Raw genomic sequence first — 19,342 nt, 5'->3', positions numbered from 1 at the left:
AACTTCTTTTATTTATCAAAAATTTCATATTTGGAGCATGACTCAAAAACGGTTCTACTGAGATTTTTTTGAATTTCATTTTCGGATTCAGCACCCGATTTTACATTAAAAATATTGGTCAGTCAATCAAGTTCATGATTTTTTTTAAATTTTGTAAACTAGTGTAATAGTTACTAAGTTACAACTAAAAATGTACACATCCATCTTCTAAATACACCGTGCAATTGTCTTTTACTTTTTGAAATCAGAAATTCCATTCAAAACAAATATTTTCGGTAGTCAAACAGTTCTCTGCTTTTCTTGTACAATTGAATTCAAAAACCTTTGATAGTTATTTTTTTCCTACCTTAGTGGGTCAAATTCCTTTAAAAATGAAAAAAAAACGTTACCAGTTTATCCTATAAAACTTCAAAATTAGTTTTGATTATCAAAATTATTCTTATAATCAGAATTCAATCTCATGATCGATTCAATATTGTTTCTCTTATTGTAGTGAAAAAATCTAAAATAGTAGGTACTCAATTATTTTCCCCTCTGAAGCAACCAAACTTTATTTCTAGATGGTCCATATAATCGCAGCAAAGCGCAAGAAATATCGATAAAAAATCAATCTGTTGGTAAATGGTCCTTGGTTGGTCATCATTTTCGTTTCTAGTGTGTCCATTTAGCTAGAAGGAACGGCAAGATGGTCCCTTCGTGGAACATCCTGGAAATAAACCTCCAGCGTTGAGAGCGGGGCAGGACATCTAACAGAAAAAAAAATAGGTAAGCGGATTTGATTTTCTCGGGCTACATTATCTTGTAGTATAGGGACATATTGATTTCCTTTTATTGCACTACTGATGATGGTCAGTCGTTTCGAGACATCTCCACAGGTCGAACTTTTTCAACCATATTATAACAAATCCCATATTGTGCGATGTCATGAGCTTTGCTGTTTTTTTTTACTGCCGAGTTGAAATATGTTTATCAGAGAAATGGATTTCCATTTGCTGAGCTTGGGAATCAGATAAGGAAATTCTCCATAGTTAATTTAATCATTTCGTTAGGGGGTAGGATCGATTGGAACAGATTGTTTTGAAACAGAACAAAAATACTTGCAGTCTGTCACAAAATTGATCGTTCACCCATTTTGTTTTCTTAGTTATTAAAAAAATTAACAAAATCAAATTATACATACCTATTATTATAAAATCCTTTTCTTTCAATTAAATTGTACAACTTTGTCTAGAATCCTTAAAGAAACAAACACTTTCAAGCATAATATTGAACTGGAAAAGGTAGTTAACAAGATTTAAGATTGTACTCCATTTAGATTAAAATTAATTTTTTTTGCTACCGAAAAACTTCAATAAATGATCTGGTTTATGCATGTATAACAAATTGTTACAATAATATTATTCCGTATAAATTATTGAAGTTTGGAATACATATCTTATTGATCAGAGTGTTTTGCTCCTAAATGAGTTCAAATGAATGAATGTTTTAAGATTTTTAACATTTCTTTAGAGTTCGAAAAACATCCTCTTTATACTTATAGTATAAGCTAAAGGACGTTTACTATATTGATTTCAATTTCGAGCAACATGAAGGATACTGCCTGGTTCCATGCTTGAAATTCCATGTGGCCTTCCTCAGCACGTCCATGTGATGGTGCTGATAGGTAATCCTTCCGGCAGCCATCCATCAAGCATCATTTTATCGAAAATAATCCTTTTATATGATCTATGTTAACAATTTTTAACAAATGTTGCAAACATAGACACATTCCTAATCCTATCCGTTATTCATGCTTATGAAAATTCAGTCTCCATAAAATCACCCCATGAAAAGGTTTTCTCCCCGCACAGCCTCCGGGCGAGGGTGAAAAGAGATCAGAACGGCAGCCAGCAGCCAAAGGTGATCTTTCGTCTTTGACTTTGGAATTGTAGCTCATTCACGGGTCCGGTGAAAAAAAAAACGAAAATAAAGGATAAAAAAGAATCGTGAAACTGAATAAGGCAGCAATAAATATATCAAAATTTATACCCTTGGAATGTGATTTAATAAGGATTTGTGCGTAACGCACATCGTACAAGCGCAAAACAATCATAATTTATAGGGAGCAGCACTGGAAACATGGTTCAACTGAAATCCCGAAACAGTAGCCAGCAGAAGGCGAAGAAGAAGCTTTCCCAGAGGCAGCATCCATTCATCCATTACGGTATCGGAGAAAATCCTTGCCAAAGGCCATTTTTACACGCTGCTGCCCTGGTGTCCTTTTTTGTCATCCTTCGCTATTTGGCCCATCTACTTCATGGTGGTATCATGAAAAATGTCACAATTTTTTATTCCTTTCTTTTATCCACATTATCAATGGGACAGAATAGGAATGGTGTACGGAAATAGAAAAAAGGACAATTTTAGAACTGAGGGTGTTGGTCGTTCAGCACTCTAATGTCCTTATAAAATCATCAAAAGGCAACAAAAATGACTCGCTGTTCTCTACGATTGGATTCATCCCTCAAAACATTTTTTTTTTCTTTTCATTCAGTGGAGAAAAAACGGTAGCCAAATCTGGCTCTTGAAGTAAAGGCGAATAGTAAAAATCCACTCTTCAAGAACGGAAAGAAACAGATCGACCAAGTGAATAAATCATCGCGTTTGATTTACAGATATTTAACAATGTTTTATAGAGCTCCTGAAAAGGATCCAGTCGTTATCGCAGGACACGACTCGACGGCGAGTGGATTGGAAAATAAATTGAAAGGAAAAGTGAAATTATTGTTTCGGCATGAGAACATTTTCTGATGTCACAATTTAATACGGCTATTTGAAACGGATGCTACCAAGCAGCGGATGGGTTTGCGGATGGTATTTTTTAAATCTTACTCTCTGACCAAACCATCCGTGTCTCGGGATGGTTTGATCTTCCACATTCGGTATACAAAGTTTTTTTTTACTGTAATATCTGTGTAGGTACAAGTTACGGACGAAGAAAAAATTTACTGATATGTAGGGTGACAATAAAGTGTTCGAACTTGAAGAAAAATTAAGACCTTAGTACTGTTTTATAAATAGTCCGACCGAATCAACCACATATTTTTGAGTTAGTTGAAACGCTTTCCAGAGTTTTCTTCAACGACGCCAAGATTTCACAATCGAGCCACTTCACATCCTGCAATTTCCTAAGGTCAACTTAAGGGTCGACATCTTTCGTGACCGGAAATGAGTCACTGGAATGACCTCGCTGGTCATTTTTGAGCGCCGCACCTAGCCGAATGCTGTTACCCACCCACCAATGGATCCATTTGACGTACACGTAGGTACTGAAGCTGTGCGCAATTCAGCATGTTGTTCATGCTGGATTCACAGCATTGGAGTTCCACTAACTCTGCAAAATTGAACATTGCCATCTTTAAAAAGCTGGTTAATCACTTTAGACAAATCTGGCAAGAATACTTTTAATATTTTAAAAAGGACAGATCTGGATTACAAATAAGCTACTCAGGAAAATAAATATTCTTCTTGGAAAATCCTATCAAAAATTTCTTGAGAACATGAACGAACAGTGGCATATAATGCCAGAAGATCCGATGTTTCACATCACTAAAACCAGTACAAAATTACCCTTCATTTTCATATAGGTTTATTGCGATAACCTTGCGTTAGCATACTCAAAATTCAGGGCAAAGCCAAATTTAGTTGCTAAAATTGTCTCAGAAAATGCAGATTGATAAAAAGTTTGGAAAACAGCTAACTTTGAATACCGTCAACTGGGGAAACATGCAATACTTTTCAACTTCAATGGCTTCTAAAATCTTCATGCTTACAGATAATCATACCTCTTGTACATCAAAAGTTTTAAGGTTGATGGGACACCAAACTGTTTAAAGCACCAATTGCAGTAATTTTTGGTTTTGTTCGAATTAAATTTTACATTTTTTTTCTTTCAAATATTTTTTAAATAAAAAAGTGTTAATGTGCTGCATACATTTAGGGGTAAAAAATACAATAAAATATTCTTTTAGTTAAATCATGAGAATAAATCTTAGGATGGATGATATTTAATGTTAACAAACGCATTATGCAAAACAATCATATCCTAGCATATGGAAACGCCATTTATGAGATTTAGTCCTGATATACTGCCGTTGGAAGCATAATTGTCACATGTTACAAAGAGGCAAAGCGAGAAAAACGCAATCAAAGTTTCACAAAAACAATTTGCTGTTATTGCACAGTTTCGCAATATTTGTTGACTCCAATGCCGTGGATCTCTGAAGTATGCTCCTATCAAATGAGCCTCGATCATTTTTTTCTAAAATGAACTGTTTTTTCAATGAAAATCGTTGTGTGACATTTATGCCGCGAAATTCCATGAATAGTCGCAAAATGGACGCATATTTGTCACACCACGAACATTTTCCCAGTAGATGTTTGGTTTGGTATTTTGTGTTTTATTCGTGAACGGAAGCTTAAATTGAAAAAATCATGTCTGAATCGAATTATTTGAAAGCGTACATTATCTGGTGTCAAACATGAAGTCTTTAACGGGGTTGATCAATAAAACGGCACGGAGGAGCTATTTGCGGCAGCTCACTCACTTATCAGGAAGCAACATTTCTTCTACTAATTGTCAGCTGCCGTGCTGAAAATGTCGCAACCACGAGAGAAGCGATACCAGAAGAGGACAATCAATCCGTTTGAAGTGAATACGGTCCTGGGACAAGTTCCGGATGAAGTAACTCTGGCGGAATAGTTCGTAAACATTAAAAACAGACATCACCGGTATTTTGAGAAGTGCGTCAAAATCAAAAATTCAAAGCAAAACCAAAAAAAATGGTCTGCTAAAACCACCGACAATCACAAATGGCTATCCTGGCCAATTGTGGACTACAGTTACACGGCGCCGGAAGAGTAATAATTTGACTAATGCAGTGAAGCGGGTACATGCACTCTTCCAAGCGCCAGCAACGAACCCGAAGCAGTTTACAGAGTTTTTCTTGCACATGCTGGGATGTCGCGAAAACAGTGACCCGCCCCTCTTTATATCTCCGTGATCCCTTCCCGACTATCAAGAACACGTATGCCAAGTTTGGTGAAATTCTATTAAGACGTTCCAAAGTTATAACACGGTCATTTCTTGAGTGTGACAAATATGCGTCCAACCGTCTCAGTGTGACAGTTATGCGTCCATTTGTCCCAGTGTGACAAATTGACTTTGAATTTTTCTTGAAATTTCTAGAATAAACTTTATGTTTCGACAAAGAATTTCAATAATACGTATCAAATTATGAAGATTGGCATCAAAAAGTGAAAAACGTAGAAATGTCACATGTGACAATTATGCGTCCAACGGCAGTATACATTTTGTTGCATTTAGCCCCAGACAGGTAACAGAATTATAAAAAATTTTATTTAAAAAAAAATGGTGATTGTCCGAAAAATATTTATACACCAACAGTGTTGGTATAAGATAATGAAAGCAATATAAAGTTTGTAGGTGATATCATCAAGCCGATCCGTCATACTAGGTAAAGTTTTTTACGGCATCCAAAAATGTAAAAAATTGTTCATTTATTGCTCGATTTTTTTAATTTTTTTAAATCTTTAAAAAACTCTTTCACGATGTTGAAAAATTTGTCATCATCAATTTGTTATCGTTCAATGATAACTTTATTACAGTATATTGAAATAAAAATTGAATGAGTGTTGTGGTATACAAATGTTGCATCTAACCCTGCTTTTGCATGATGCCCCGTTTGACGGTAGTCGATAAAAATTCTGTGGTTCGTGTTTTAGAAATCTGCCAAAATGCCACAAATAACGTCAACTAACCAATTTACATTTCAAAAATTTTCTATTGTAACTGGAACAGTTTTGGCGGTTGGTATATTACAAAGTACGGGATTTACATCACTTTTCTACACTTTTTGTGGCCCTGATCTTAAGAAATTAAAAAAATTTATATATTTCCATGTGTGCAATATATAGCTTCTAACTTCAGCTTTCTCAAGCACTAGTGACTTTTTTTTCAATAACTGACTAACAACTTTTTTTCACGAAGCATATTTTTTCGAAAAAAAAAATCTTCGAGTTTGAATAACTTAGAAATAAGTGATTGTAGCGGAAAATTGTCGAAGAATCACATTTGAGTTTGATGGCCAAATTTTTACTATAAAACCTTTTTTTGCTTGAAAAATCAAGAATAGTAAAAAAAAGTGATACTAAGAGTATCTCATTATTCGGGCTTAAGTTCTTTTATATTAAGAATCATTATTTATTTTGGAAAGTAAGTCCTAAAAGTGTTCAGTTTTTTTAAGCATTTAAAAATAAATGAGGAATCTTGGAGGCTTCATTTTAAAAGAACATATTGTTTGGGGTTAAAATCAGATTCATTTTCAACTCTTGTAAACGATACATTCAAATCAAATCTTTGTTTTTCAAGTATCTACAATACGAATTGGAGAGGGTGGACTGTATCTCGGTGGGTGGCATAAAAAACAACCACTGGTTGCCCGCTCCCCTTGTGGGATTGGGCCTCGACTTGACAACCCCTGTGGTTGCCAAACCAGTGGAGGCAGGTCGGTGGACAGGCTGCCTGGAATGCCAAACAAATCGGTGGTTGCCACAGTAGCTAAACTCTTTCGGATAGTGGCTCTGAAAAGAGCCCTTTGGGGTGTGGCAACAGAGAACCGGAAGCAAGAAACTGTAGCAGCGAGCACGAAGAAAAACACTGTCACTTAGCACTTCATATCGATTTATTTTTCTCTACTTTCATTTATTCACACTCTGGAACTTTCTCGGATGTTCTCTGGATGAGCGAACGTTTCGCTCTCGCGATGCTATCGGCTCTGTCCGAGCACGACGACGATGGTGCAAGCAGCTTATTTCTCTGCTGCTTTTCCTCTCTGGCTGATTCTTTCTCGCTGCTCTGGCTGCTGCTCTCTCGGGATTGTTTCGTGTTGGCGGTTGAAAATTAACTGAACTTGCGCGACCGACGGGACCGCGCTTTTTATAATCTCGGCTACTCGCGCGCTGCTCGCTGATTGGCTGATGTTGTTACTCCCCGCTCTCTTTCTTCTCGTCGCGTCCTTACTTCAGACCGCTCTGCGGACTGAACATTCTCCCCGCCATAAAGTTCGATCTGTATGACATGTTGATCGAGGTTGTCTAGTATTGGTAATGGTGCTAATTTGTGAATGGGCCTCTTGTAGGTTCCAGATTTTGGTTTAACGTCCACAACTCTTTCCAAGCCGTCTACTCCAGGGTACACTGTCACAACCCGACCTAACTTCCAATGCTGGAGAGGAACGTTTTCTTTTTTCTGAACGACAATAAACTCAGGTTTTACTTTCACTCGTTTCTGCGTCCATTTTCTTCGAATTTTAACTTCCATCAAATACTGTTTCGACCGCTTGCTCCAAAAATGCTCTCGAAGCTGTTGAACATGCCAGCGAGACAAACGGTTAGCTGGAATTTTCTGGTACGTTTGCTCTGGTACTGCACAAAGGGGACGTCCTATCATGATCGGTGCAGGAGTGAGGGCTTCGGGATCATGAAGATTGTTGTATTCTTGGATTTCTGGACGATGGATGGCTAGGAAATGTCGCTCACACTCATCAACTTTGGTGGACAGAACTTTCTCAGGGGTAATGCTCTCAACTTCCCAATACCTTTGATCAAGCTTCTCAACAGGATCTGAACTAACGGTAAATGAACGCAAGACTGCTCCAGTTTGAAGACCCTCACAGTAATTTCCTCCTACCAGCCAACCAAAATGAGAATCGTGCAATGCGGGAAGATTGTCGGATAACTTCAAATAGCCTGGTTTGAGAATGTCATAAAAATGATCCATTCCAATAAGCATATCAATCGTATTCATCTGATGGAAGGAAGGATCTGCGAGTTGGATGCCCAAAGGTATTTCCCAAGATTCGATATTAGTTGTGGACGAAGGAAGTAGACCAGTAATTTTTGGCGACACAAGGCAGGATAGCGACAACGTAAAGCTATTGTATCTGGAGTTGACTTGGACGGTACCCATTTTCTTGATTGTGGACTTAGCACTACCAATACCAGTAACAGAAACACTCACCTCAGTTGTAGGGATCCTCAGAGCGTCGGCCAATGACTGCGTGATGAAACTCGCTTGCGATCCGCAGTCTAAAAGTGCCCTGCACGGATGCGGCTGCTGATCCTTATCCATCACGTTGATCAGTGCGGTGAACAGGAACACTTGATGCGTCGACTTCGTTGGCACGTGGGAATGGGCGGCATTTGGGGACGCACCGTTAGTCGATGGCCTGCTTGCTGAAACCGGAACCTGGACCTCTGATGTTCGCGTCGACACAGGGAACGCTGGATGTCTCATTTCCTCCTGGTGCAGCAATGAGTGATGTCTCCTATGGCATTGAAAACAGGTCTTAGGAGAAGAACAAACACTCACTCGATGTCTACGGCCCAGGCAGTTGAAGCAGAGGTTCTTCTCCTTCACCTTACTTATCCTTTGGCTGACCGACATTTCGTTGAACTGGGGACACTCGAAGTTAAGGTGACCTTTGCCGCAGAAGTCACAGTGCGGCTTATTTCGGGCTTGGGAAGAGAGCGTGTTGATTCTTGAATGCCTTGGTGGGTAGAACTTGGATGATTGGTGATACTTGTGCTGAATATTATCAGTGGACGTTTGGCATCTTTCCAGGACAGACACCCTCTCCTTGAGAAAGCGAATGGTGTCCTCGTACGTTGGCAGCTCACCTTTTCTGATGGTCGACTCCCACAGCTTTTTTGTCTCGTCATCCAAAGCACGAGACATCAGGAACACCACCATGTACTCGGCTACATCGGCAAAACCATGGCCCAGGAATTTCAGGTTGTCAACATGTCCATCGAAAGTCTCCACCAGGGCCCTCAACTCGTTGAACGATTCGTTGCTTAGCTTCTTCACACCTAGCAGACCTGCCAGATGCCGGTCAATCATCCTTCGTTGATCGGAGTATCGTTCGTCTAAAAGTTGCCAAGCTCGAGCGTAATTGCCGTCGGTGATAGTTTTGGCATCTATCAACCCGGCGGCGTCTCCAACAAGGGCCTTCTCTAGGTGGTACAGCTTGATGCGGTCTGGTTCGTTGGTTCTGTCGACCACATCCCGGAACATAACCTTAAATTTCTCCCATTGTTCATACCTCCCGTCGAACGTCGGTATGGCTCTGGGTAGGGAAGGTTGGATGATCATGGGAGGCTGACTGCTGTTGGGCTGCGGCTGCGACTGTAGAGCTGGCGATAATTTTTCGAGCCAACTCTCGACCACCATGGACACTTCTTCGTAAAGGTCCATAAAGGCGAAGTAAACGTCCTCCTGTTTGTCACGTTCGGCTGGTGAAGATTGGGCGATGATCTCATTATGATGTTTGTTGAACTCCGCTTTGGAATATTCGATGCTTCGTTGGTAGACCTTAAGCTGGGCTGAGGTATGCTCAGCATTTTCCTCTTCTGCTTGGACTAAGATGCCTTGCACTCTCCTGACATTTCGTTGCTCCTTTTCCCGGTTGTACTTCAGTACTTCCAGGTTGTCGTCTTCTCTCGCTGAATCCGGGCTGAACGGAAGTACCTTTAATTTCGCCGTTGGATGTCCTCACTTCAATTTTCTTTCCAGGTTCGTCATCAATTTTGCGCAGGTAAGTATCCAGGTAAGTAGTCTTATTTTTTCCTTTTCAGCACTGGTAAGTTTATTGCACTTATTTTATTTCATACACATTTATTTCAGCACTACATAAATTTATTTAAACTACTTTTCCTAATTATTAATACTTTTAAAACTATTTGGTACAAAATATTCACAAAATTCAACTTTCAATTTGTTCGATGATCTGCTCTGCTGGGTCCGGGGGGGGGTTTATGTTTATTGTTCGGCCGCCACTGTCGGAAAAAGAGACCACGCGCTTTCCTACAGGGCCTTTTATACTGGGCCTGATGAAAAGAGCGGAAATTATTCTTTTTTGTTTTCCTCGCAGCCCACTGCTGCTAACGCTCTCGATCTGACAGCCTGCCCCAGTGGTAAAACGTTGGAAATACATTGAACTGCTTCGCTTCCTCAGGACCAGAGAGCGCCACTATATTCGTGCAGATTTTTTTCCGTGTGCATCGAACATACTGGCCCCTTCAGAAATACCCATTTCTGACAGCATCCCACTGGTTGAAAACTCGGGTACCGATGATCTTTTCCCCCGTAGCGTGAAGGTGTTGTTTACTTTTGAGCCGGCTCCTCAAAATTTTCGTCTCGTCGGTCGCAAAGTGTGATATTTTGATTCGTCTCGTCGGTCGCGGTTGTGAATTCGTTTCATCGGTCGATGTCGGGCTTTGGATTTGTTTCGTCGGTCGCATGTGTGGATTCGTTTCGCCGGTCGGTGTTGTGAATTCGTTTCGTCGGTCGGTGTCGTGTTTTCATCCGTTTTGCCTGGAATTGGAAGACCAGTAGCACTTCCTAAGAAGAATAGGATCTTTGGACAGGGACTCACCTGGCCCAAGTGGAATTGAGCCTTGAAAATTCTAAAACGGTAGAACTGGACCATTCGACGTCGGAAGCTTGGCTGCTGCTTATTGGGTTTGTTCGAAGGATTGGAAAGTGCCTGCAATATTAAGACCCAGTAGCACTTTCGAGATAAAATAGGCTCGTTGGACAGGGACTCACCTGGCCCAGGTGAAATTGGGCCTTGAAAATAATCAAAACGATAAACCTGGGCGATTCGACCTGACTGGAGCATTGCTGAAGATTGGTGCTTGTTTGTTTACCGAAGGATGAGGAGTGCTCTGAAAAATAGACCCGGTAGACCCCTTCAAGTGAACATGAAGTGTTGGACAGGAACTCACCTGATCCAAACATAACAGTGCCTTGAAAGTTCAAGAAAACTGGATCCGCCGGAAGTGTTTGTGTCGTTTTGGCCGTGTGATGACAATTTGTTTCTGTCGCTGATTGGTCAACGCCGGTAGTGTTTTTTGATCCTCCGGTGGTGATGCAATCGGCAACAGGAAACAAGTTTAGCGCCGATCTGAGGTGAAGTGTTGTGATGATGATTGAAGCAGGAACGGAGATTGGTTGGTGTGATTGAGAAACAGCAAATTTTGTCTGCTGCTTATTGGTCAGCGGCGGGCGGTTTTTCACTTTCCTCCGCTGATGATGCAATGGGCAAAAGGCAAACTTTCGCCACCGGACGGGTACAAGTGCCTTTTGGGGTCTGCAGGGTAACGACTCTTGTGATGCCATCAGTCCCTGGATGCAATTGGGTGATTCTGGCCGTTGGCCAGCGAATTGGTGGGATCCCATCCTCCTTGAGAAGGACGAGCTGGTTCTCCTTCAGTGCTACAGGTGAGTTTAACCACTTTGATCTTTGGGCTAATGATGACAAATATTCCAGGTGCCATCGACGCCAGATGTCCTGCAGCAGCTTTTGAGTTTGCTGCCACTTCCGAAGATAATTTGATGGGATGTCATTCAGGTTCTCATCTGGAACGGATTTCAAGGACGTACCCACCAGAAAATGCCCTGGAGTAAGCGGCTCGAAATCAGTCGGATCGTCGCTCATTGGAGTAATCGGGCGCGAATTGAGGCAGCACTCTATCTGGCACAATAAGGTATCCATATCGTCATAAGCCAATGGGCGATCACGGACGACTCGAAGGAAGTGCTTTTGGGCGGAATTAATTGCGGATTCCCATAATCCGCCGAAATGAGATGCTCGTGGCGGATTAAAATGCCACCTGATGTTGGAATCGGAGCATTCGGCAGCAACTCCTTGTGCGTGGTCGGACGAGCGCAGAAGTTTTCGCAATTCATTGCTGGCACCAAGAAAGTTTCTCCCGTTGTCGCTGTAGATGTCTGATGGTGGCCCTCGGCGAGACACGAAGCGACGAAGAGCCTGGATGAATTTGGCTGTCGTCAAGTCGAAAACAAGTTCGATATGGACAGCCTTCGTGGTGAAGCAGACGAACACCGCTACAAATGCCTTGATTGGGGCTGATCGACGATGAGGAGGTTTGAGCAGGATCGGGCCCCAATAATCGACACCGGAAACCGAAAAGGGTCGGGCGGCAATTACGCGTTCCTTTGGTAGCTCTGCCATGAATTGTTCAACCAATTTAGGGCGAGCTCGGACGCAAATTATGCAGCGATGAACAATCGTTTTGGCCAGCTTTCTGGCCCCTGTGATCCAGTACCGCAATCGAAGGATTCCAAGCAGCAATTGAGGTGCTGCGTGCAAATGCCTTTCGTGTAAGCACTCCACCAGCAGGGCGGAGAATCGATGATTGTACGGAAGAAGAATTTGGTGCTTGGCGTCGTAATTTAGAGCTGATTTGTCGATTCGTCCTCCAACACGCATCAGGCGATCTGCATCTAGGAACGGCGTAAACCATCGGAGTGGGGACCTGATTGGAGCTGGCTTCGATGCTTGCAGGGCTGCTACGTGCTCGGAGAATTCTTGAGCTTGCACCAATCGTATGAGAGCATTCTCGGCATCGCGAATTTCCGTCGCTGAGAGGAACGTTCTTTTTCTGGCTTCTGCGCTTCGAGACTTGCGTGACAACCTGAGGCAGAATGCTGTGACGCGTAGCATGGTTTGGTATTTCGAGAATCGGCCAACAAAGGTGTCGATGAAGGAACTGTCTGCTGAGGCTGTTAGGCCGACCGGTTTGGATGTGCGGAACTCTAGATGGGTCTCGTAGGAGGTGCTTGATGGCGATGTCAGCTGCAAAAAGTCATCGGACCGAAGCCAATTTGGTCCATTCCACCACAATTTACAGGAGATCAGCGTTTTTGCGTCGATTCCTCGAGACAAATGGTCAGCAGGGTTCTCTTGACCAGCAACATGATTCCAGGAAGCGCCGACTGTTGCAAGCTGGATTTTTGAAACCCGATTGGCCACGAACGTTGTCCAGACTGAAGGAGTCGCCTTCAGCCAGGCGAGCACCGTGGTTGAGTCGACCCAGAAGAATGTATCGAACTTCCTTCCGAAGGTTGAAGAGATTTTCTGGTACAATTGGGCTGCCTCGAGAGCCCCACAGAGTTCAAGCCGGGGAATGCTACGTTTTTTCAGAGGAGCGACTTTGGATTTGGCCGTGAGAAGGCCGACTGAAATAGAACCTGATGAGTCCTTTGATCGGAAGTAGGCACAGGCCCCGTAGGCGTTTTCTGAAGCGTCAGAAAACAGGTGTAGCTGGATGGATTCAAATTCGGGAAGCACGACGCATCGTGGGATTCGAAGCTGATCAAGGACAGGTAATTGCGCATAGTAGTTTTGCCAATACGTGGTCAGAGATGGTGGTAGGGGTTGATCCCATCCCCATGGCTTGCCGTCGTCGGAGTTCAGACTCCACAGAGTCTGCATAAACATTTTCGCAGTAACGATGACAGGGCCTACCAATCCCAACGGGTCGAACAGCTGGGCGATTTGTGAGAGGGCCAACCTCTTGCAGAGAACCACGTCTCGAGAGTGTTCAGGTAACCGAATTTGGAACCGGAAGTGATCCGAAGCTGGTTCCCAGTGCAACCCCAAGGTTTTGATGGTCTGATCAGCTGCGAGCTCGACTGATGATTGAAGCGCACGTCGTTCGGAAGGAATGCCATCAAGAACGGATTCGATGTTCGACGCAAATTTCCGGAATTCAAAACCTCCTCGTCGGCACAATTGGTCAAGTTGATTCCGCACTTCCGCCAGTTCTTCAGGAGTCCTTCCGCTGGTAACCAGGTCGTCTACGTACACATCTCTCTTTAGAATCGCCGCGCCCAAAGGGAAATCCGCTTTTTCGTCGTCTGCCAGTTGTTGTAGGGTTCTGGTGGCCAAGAATGGTGCACTAGCTGTGCCGTAGGTTACTGTTTTCAGCTCAAACGTGCTGACAGGATCGTCCGGTGAACTTCGCCAAAGAATCCGCTGGAGAGGAGTGTCTCGTTCGTCGACCAGGATTTGACGGTACATTTTTTGGATGTCAGCGATGAGCAAAACAGGATTGATTCTGGTTCTCAGGATGATTGAACGAAGGTCGTCTTGGATGACTGCCCCGACCATGAGCACGTCGTTTAGCGATTTGCCAGATCCTGACTTGCACGAAGCATCGAAGACGACTCGCACCTTGGTAGTCGAGCTATCTTCACGAATCACCGCATGATGAGGAAGGTAATATTGCTGGGTAGGTGGAGTAGAAGTGTCTACTCGCTGCATGTGTCCTAAGGTGACGTATTCGGCCATGAAGTCGTGATACTGAGCCTGTAGATTGGTGTCTCGTTGCAAGCGAGACTCGACCATCCGGAATCGACGTTGTGCGATGCTGCGATTGTCGCCTACGCTGGAAACAGGTTCCTTGAACGGCAATCGAACGATGTATCGACCTTCTGGGGTGCGTTGAACGTTCTGCGAAAAGTGCTTTTCGCAGGCTGCTTCTTCCACCGACATACAGGGAGCTGAATCTGCCTCTTCGATGATCCAGAATCGTTGCATGAGGCGATAAATATCTGCGACGGTGGCAAGATTGGCGATAACAGAGCTGGTAGCAGTAGAGTTGGTAACTTTCCCAGAAACAACCCATCCCAGAACAGAATTCACCAGAACAGGCAGTGAATCTCCAAGAGGAATTCTGCCAGACGGTTTGAAGAGATCGAAAAATATTTCTGCGCCAAGGACGATGTCGATAGGGTTGGTTTGGTAAAAGTTAGGATCTGCGAGCTGAATTTCTTTCGGAAGGTTCCAATTAGAAATGTCTAAAGTGGCGGATGGCAAACTTAGAGTGAGTTTTGGCAATACGAGGAGCTCTACGATAGTCGAAAATCCGGTAACTCGAGAGTGTATGGTGGTGCGAAGCTTGGAGCGAGATTGAGTGGATGACTGACCAATTCCGGAGATGGAGAGGTGAACTTTGGTGCGACGAACTTTGAGTTTTTGCGCAAATGACTCGGTGATGAAGTTGCATTCGCTACCCGAGTCGAGGAGCGCTCTGGCGAAGTGAGTATTGCCGTAATCATCCGTCAGTTTGATCACGGCCGTTGCTAGAAGCACCTTGTTAGGGTGACCCTTCTTGGGAAGTTTCCCGACTGCTGCAGACAATGATGACACTTCTTCGCTGGTAGGGTTAGAATCCCTCGACGTATTCCCCTCGGCTCTCGGCTTGCTGGATTCACCCTGGCTGGTACCTGTGCTGCATAGTTGGCTATGGTGGCGCCCTCGGCATTTTCGACAGCAGTTCTTGGATTGACAACTTCGTGATTGATGTCCCTTACGTAGGCAGTTCCGACAAAGTTGTTGACGGCGTACTAATTTGTCTTTATCTTCGATGGTCATCTTGGAGAACGTCTGGCATAAATAAAGTGGATGGTGTTCAGAGCAGGCGAAACATTGGCGTGGTGAGAATTGAGTAGCTCCATTGCTGATGATTGCTGATCGATGAACCGGTTTTTTGGGTGCCGAAGACGAAGAAGTGTCCAGTTGAACGTTGCTCACACTCTGCAAAACGGTGACCCTCCGCTGTAGAAAGCTGACCAGATCTGGGAAGGTAGCTGCCTCATGAGTCGACGAAAATTCTTCCCAATCCCTTCGTGTAGTGGGGTCAAGACGAATACTGAGCATACGAATCAGCAACACGTCCCAAAACTCGGTTCTCTCTCCCAACTGCTTCAAGATGCGGACATTAGCTTCGAATCGTTCCACCAGAGAATGAAGATCACTTGCAGATTCCTTTTTCAACGGAGCAAACTCAAAAAGGGAGTCGACATAGGCTTGTTTCAAACGTGCAGGATTTTGGAAGTGATCTATCAGCAAGTTCCACGCAACTGGGTAATTATTGGCGCTAATCGCAATCGTTTGTACCAGCTTTAACGCATCCCCCGCTAATGACGAACGCAAATAATAAAATTTCTGAATATTAGACAATTCAGTCGACGAATGCACCAACGAAATAAATAAGTCATGAAAATTCAACCAATTTTCGAGAGCGCCATTAAAAACAGGAAGTTTTACATCTGGGAGCCGAATTTGCGAAGAAGTAGGGAAATGCGCACTGGAGTGACAAGAGTGGGAGCTGGGCGATGTACTTTTATTAACGGACAGCAAAAAACCCTTCACACGGTAGTAGTCCGTCTCGAACTGGGCCCGCTGCTTCAGCTGATGTTCCATCACCGCATTGTCGTCGACATCAGCGGCTTCAAGTTCGGCTTGCGTTTTGCCGAAGTCCACCCACAACACGGCCAGGTTTTCCAGCCGAACGGGAACTTCCATCGACTGAGTTTCTTCGTCGAAGTTTTCAACGAACACTTTGATCAGGTTGAACGACGTCTCGATACTTCGAAGTCGCATTCTGAGCGACTTGATACGCCGTTCCGTAGCCATCATGCACGTGCGTTAATCTGCAATAAAATTCCCAGCGGAGCACAAAACGTACCAAAATAAGGTGGTTGGAATATTAATTACCTTCTTGAGGCAATTTCAATGCCTTGTATAATTGTAAATTTTGATTGCAGCTCACTCCACCAACGTCGAGATGATAAGGTTATCTTCCAGAATGTAGAGTAGTTCCGGACGCTCGGAGTTCGACGGGCATCCGGTTCGAAGGACCATGAACGGAAGTACCTTTAATTTCGCCGTTGGATGTCCTCACTTCAATTTTCTTTCCAGGTTCGTCATCAATTTTGCGCAGGTAAGTATCCAGGTAAGTAGTCTTATTTTTTCCTTTTCAGCACTGGTAAGTTTATTGCACTTATTTTATTTCATACACATTTATTTCAGCACTACATAAATTTATTTAAACTACTTTTCCTAATTATTAATACTTTTAAAACTATTTGGTACAAAATATTCACAAAATTCAACTTTCAATTTGTTCGATGATCTGCTCTGCTGGGTCCGTTTGTTTATGTTTATTGTTCGGCCGCCACTGTCGGAAAAAGAGACCACGCGCTTTCCTACAGGGCCTTTTATACTGGGCCTGATGAAAAGAGCGGAAATTATTCTTTTTTGTTTTCCTCGCAGCCCACTGCTGCTAACGCTCTCGATCTGACAGCCTGCCCCAGTGGTAAAACGTTGGAAATACATTGAACTGCTTCGCTTCCTCAGGACCAGAGAGCGCCACTATATTCGTGCAGATTTTTTTCCGTGTGCATCGAACACGGGCTATTTTTAACCGGAGTTCTTTTTGGTGGCATTTTGGAACACTTTTTGTTTTTCACTTCACTGATAGTCCTTTGGTTTTATTTTTATCTCACTTAAATCTTCCACTTATTTTTAGTCTTTTAGTTCTTTTCAAAATTTCACTTTTTTGCAGTATTCACACTTTTTTTTCCGTGCTCCGCTAACAGCACCTTGCTTCCCGATTCACTCAAACAACTCGAGGTGACGGACGTATTCCGTCGGCAGGAACTCGTTCCTTCATCCGGTTCGAAGGACCATATGGAGAGGGTGGACTGTATCACGGTGGGTGGCATGAAAAACAACCACTGGTTGCCCGCTCCCCTGGTGGGATTGGGCCTCGACTTGACAACCCCTGTGGTTGCCAAACCAGTGAAGGCAGGTCGGTGGACAGGCTGCCTGGAATGCCAAAACTCATCGGTGGTTGCCACAGTAACTAAACTCTTTCGGATAGGCTCTGATAAGAGCCGATTTGGGGTGTGGCAACAGGGAACCGGGAGCAAGGAACTGGAGCAGCAGCACGAAGAAAAAACACTGTCACTTAGCACTTCATATCGATTTATTTTTCTCTACTTTCATTTATTCACACTCTGGAACTTTCTCGGATGTTCTCTGGATGAGCGAACGTTTCGCTCTCGCGATGCTATCGGCTCTGTCCGAGCACGACGACGATGGTGCAAGCAGCTTATTTCTCTGCTGCTTTTCCTCTCTGGCTGATTCTTTCTCGCTGCTCTGGCTGCTGCTCTCTCGGGATTGTTTCGTGTTGGCGGTTGAAAATTAACTGAACTTGCGCGACCGACGGGACCGCGCTTTTTATAATCTCGGCTACTCGCGCGCTGCTCGCTGATTGGCTGATGTTGTTACTCCCCGCTCTCTTTCTTCTCGTCGCGTCCTTACTTCAGACCGCTCTGCGGACTGAACACGAATAATGTTAAACAACAAATCAATAAAAGATATTTCTAGCTGAATTTTCTTGAACCTGATGCAAAAGTACAAGTTATTTTATCAACAATAAATTATTATTGATATTTATTATAAATTATAGTTTATTTCAAATTTAAAATTAAAATAAAGCTACAATTAAGATTTTTCGAAGAATGCAATTTTCAAAATCAGTTCAAATCTTTTTTATAATAATGGTGTTCCCCTGTTTTGTGTTTTTTCTGGTCAAATTAGAAATTTAATTCTGATTCTGAATTTTGCATTTTAAACCTAAATAGAAAATTTTGAATTCCAATTTTGAAATCGATTTCTGAATCTAAATATCAAACGGAAATTTCCAATAATTCTTAACAATAAAGGGCAATTTATAGCAGAATCCTTAACCAGAAATCTGTGAATCCGAATGAAAATTCCGAATGATGAAACTCTGATATTTCAATTCTAGATCACCATCATGCAACTTTTTTTTAAATTTCAATTCTGCATAAGAAAAATGAGTAAAAATTTCAAAACCAAATCTAAAACTGGTCTGCTTTTTAAAATATTGTCTTCAATATTCCGGAATGATGAGTTTCGAAAAAAATGAAACTAATTTTAGTTTCAAACGCAAAACCAAGATTTGAATCAGGATTTCCTATGATGAACCGAATTGAAAATCAAGAATAATATACTAAATACCGATTCCACAAACCGATCACAGGAAACAAATTTAGATTTTTATAAAAAAAAGTGGGTCCAGAACATCGGAAATGATTCAAACCTAAGCTCACCAGATATCTTTCCGCACTTATCCCGGCAGGGCAAATCCGGCTACTTATGGGATTCGAACCCAAAAGTTTTCTTGCCTATACCGGGAATCGAACCCATTACGTCTGGCATACAAAAACCAGACTGGCGCCAGCCTATCCACTAGACCACATTGGCGCTCTAAGCGCCACCTCTCATTTTGGGCAATGCTAGTGGTAAACTGCTAAATAATGACTCACTGACTCTACTTTGTAGTAAAATAAACTATGCTAATTTAAATAATTGAAAGGAAATTTTTTTACAAACACTTTAAAATATAAGGAATTGTATTTCAATACAAAAAATCAAAGAACACCTACACAAATGTGATTGGAAGAAAAACAGGCAAAACATTAGTATAAAAAACATTTTTAAATATTTGTTGAGAATATAAGCTCAATTGCCCCAGCTAAATGCAGTTAGTTTCATAAAACGGAGAAGTATCAGGGGACTGTTCATGCGAATGCGAA

General features: G+C 42.6%; 2 protein-coding genes across 2 annotated transcripts; both read right to left on the bottom strand.

Moving 5' to 3' along the window:
* Window positions 1-10,402: 10,402 nt before the first annotated feature.
* Window positions 10,403-11,242, bottom strand: LOC129752884 (uncharacterized). Its single transcript, XM_055748670.1, has 3 exons — window positions 10,716-11,242; window positions 10,497-10,607; window positions 10,403-10,435 (listed from the first exon to the last, which is right to left on the bottom strand). Exons 1-3 carry the CDS (start codon window positions 11,240-11,242, stop codon window positions 10,423-10,425), a joined length of 651 nt encoding a protein of 216 aa, XP_055604645.1. The 3' UTR covers window positions 10,403-10,422.
* LOC129752883 (uncharacterized) lies at window positions 11,234-16,349 on the bottom strand. The gene is made up of 2 exons (XM_055748669.1): window positions 11,507-16,349; window positions 11,234-11,441 (listed from the first exon to the last, which is right to left on the bottom strand). The coding sequence occupies exons 1-2, from the start codon at window positions 16,347-16,349 to the stop codon at window positions 11,242-11,244; spliced, it is 5,043 nt and encodes a 1,680-aa protein (XP_055604644.1). The 3' UTR covers window positions 11,234-11,241.
* Window positions 16,350-19,342: the final 2,993 nt, after the last annotated feature.

The sequence above is a fragment of the Uranotaenia lowii genome, chromosome 3, assembly GCF_029784155.1.
Source record: "Uranotaenia lowii strain MFRU-FL chromosome 3, ASM2978415v1, whole genome shotgun sequence".
Taxonomy (NCBI): domain Eukaryota; kingdom Metazoa; phylum Arthropoda; class Insecta; order Diptera; family Culicidae; genus Uranotaenia; species Uranotaenia lowii.
Note: the sequence above shows the minus strand (reverse complement) of the source record. Positions and strands in the feature narration are given on the sequence as shown.

What these genes read in the sequence shown, in the direction of transcription:
- LOC129752883 (XM_055748669.1), bottom strand. Translation starts at nt 16,349, where the DNA reads ATGGCTACGGAACGGCGTATCAAGTCGCTCAGAATGCGACTTCGAAGT. An exon ending in TCCAGGGCATTTTCTGGTGG is followed by an intron (nt 11,442 to 11,506) that starts GTACGTCCTTGA and finishes TATCTTCGGAAG; the next exon opens with TGGCAGCAAACTCAAAAGCT.
- LOC129752884 (XM_055748670.1), bottom strand. Translation starts at nt 11,242, where the DNA reads ATGGCATCACAAGAGTCGTTACCCTGCAGACCCCAAAAGGCACTTGTA. An exon ending in AGTCAGGTCGAATCGCCCAG is followed by an intron (nt 10,608 to 10,715) that starts GTTTATCGTTTT and finishes TTAATATTGCAG; the next exon opens with GCACTTTCCAATCCTTCGAA.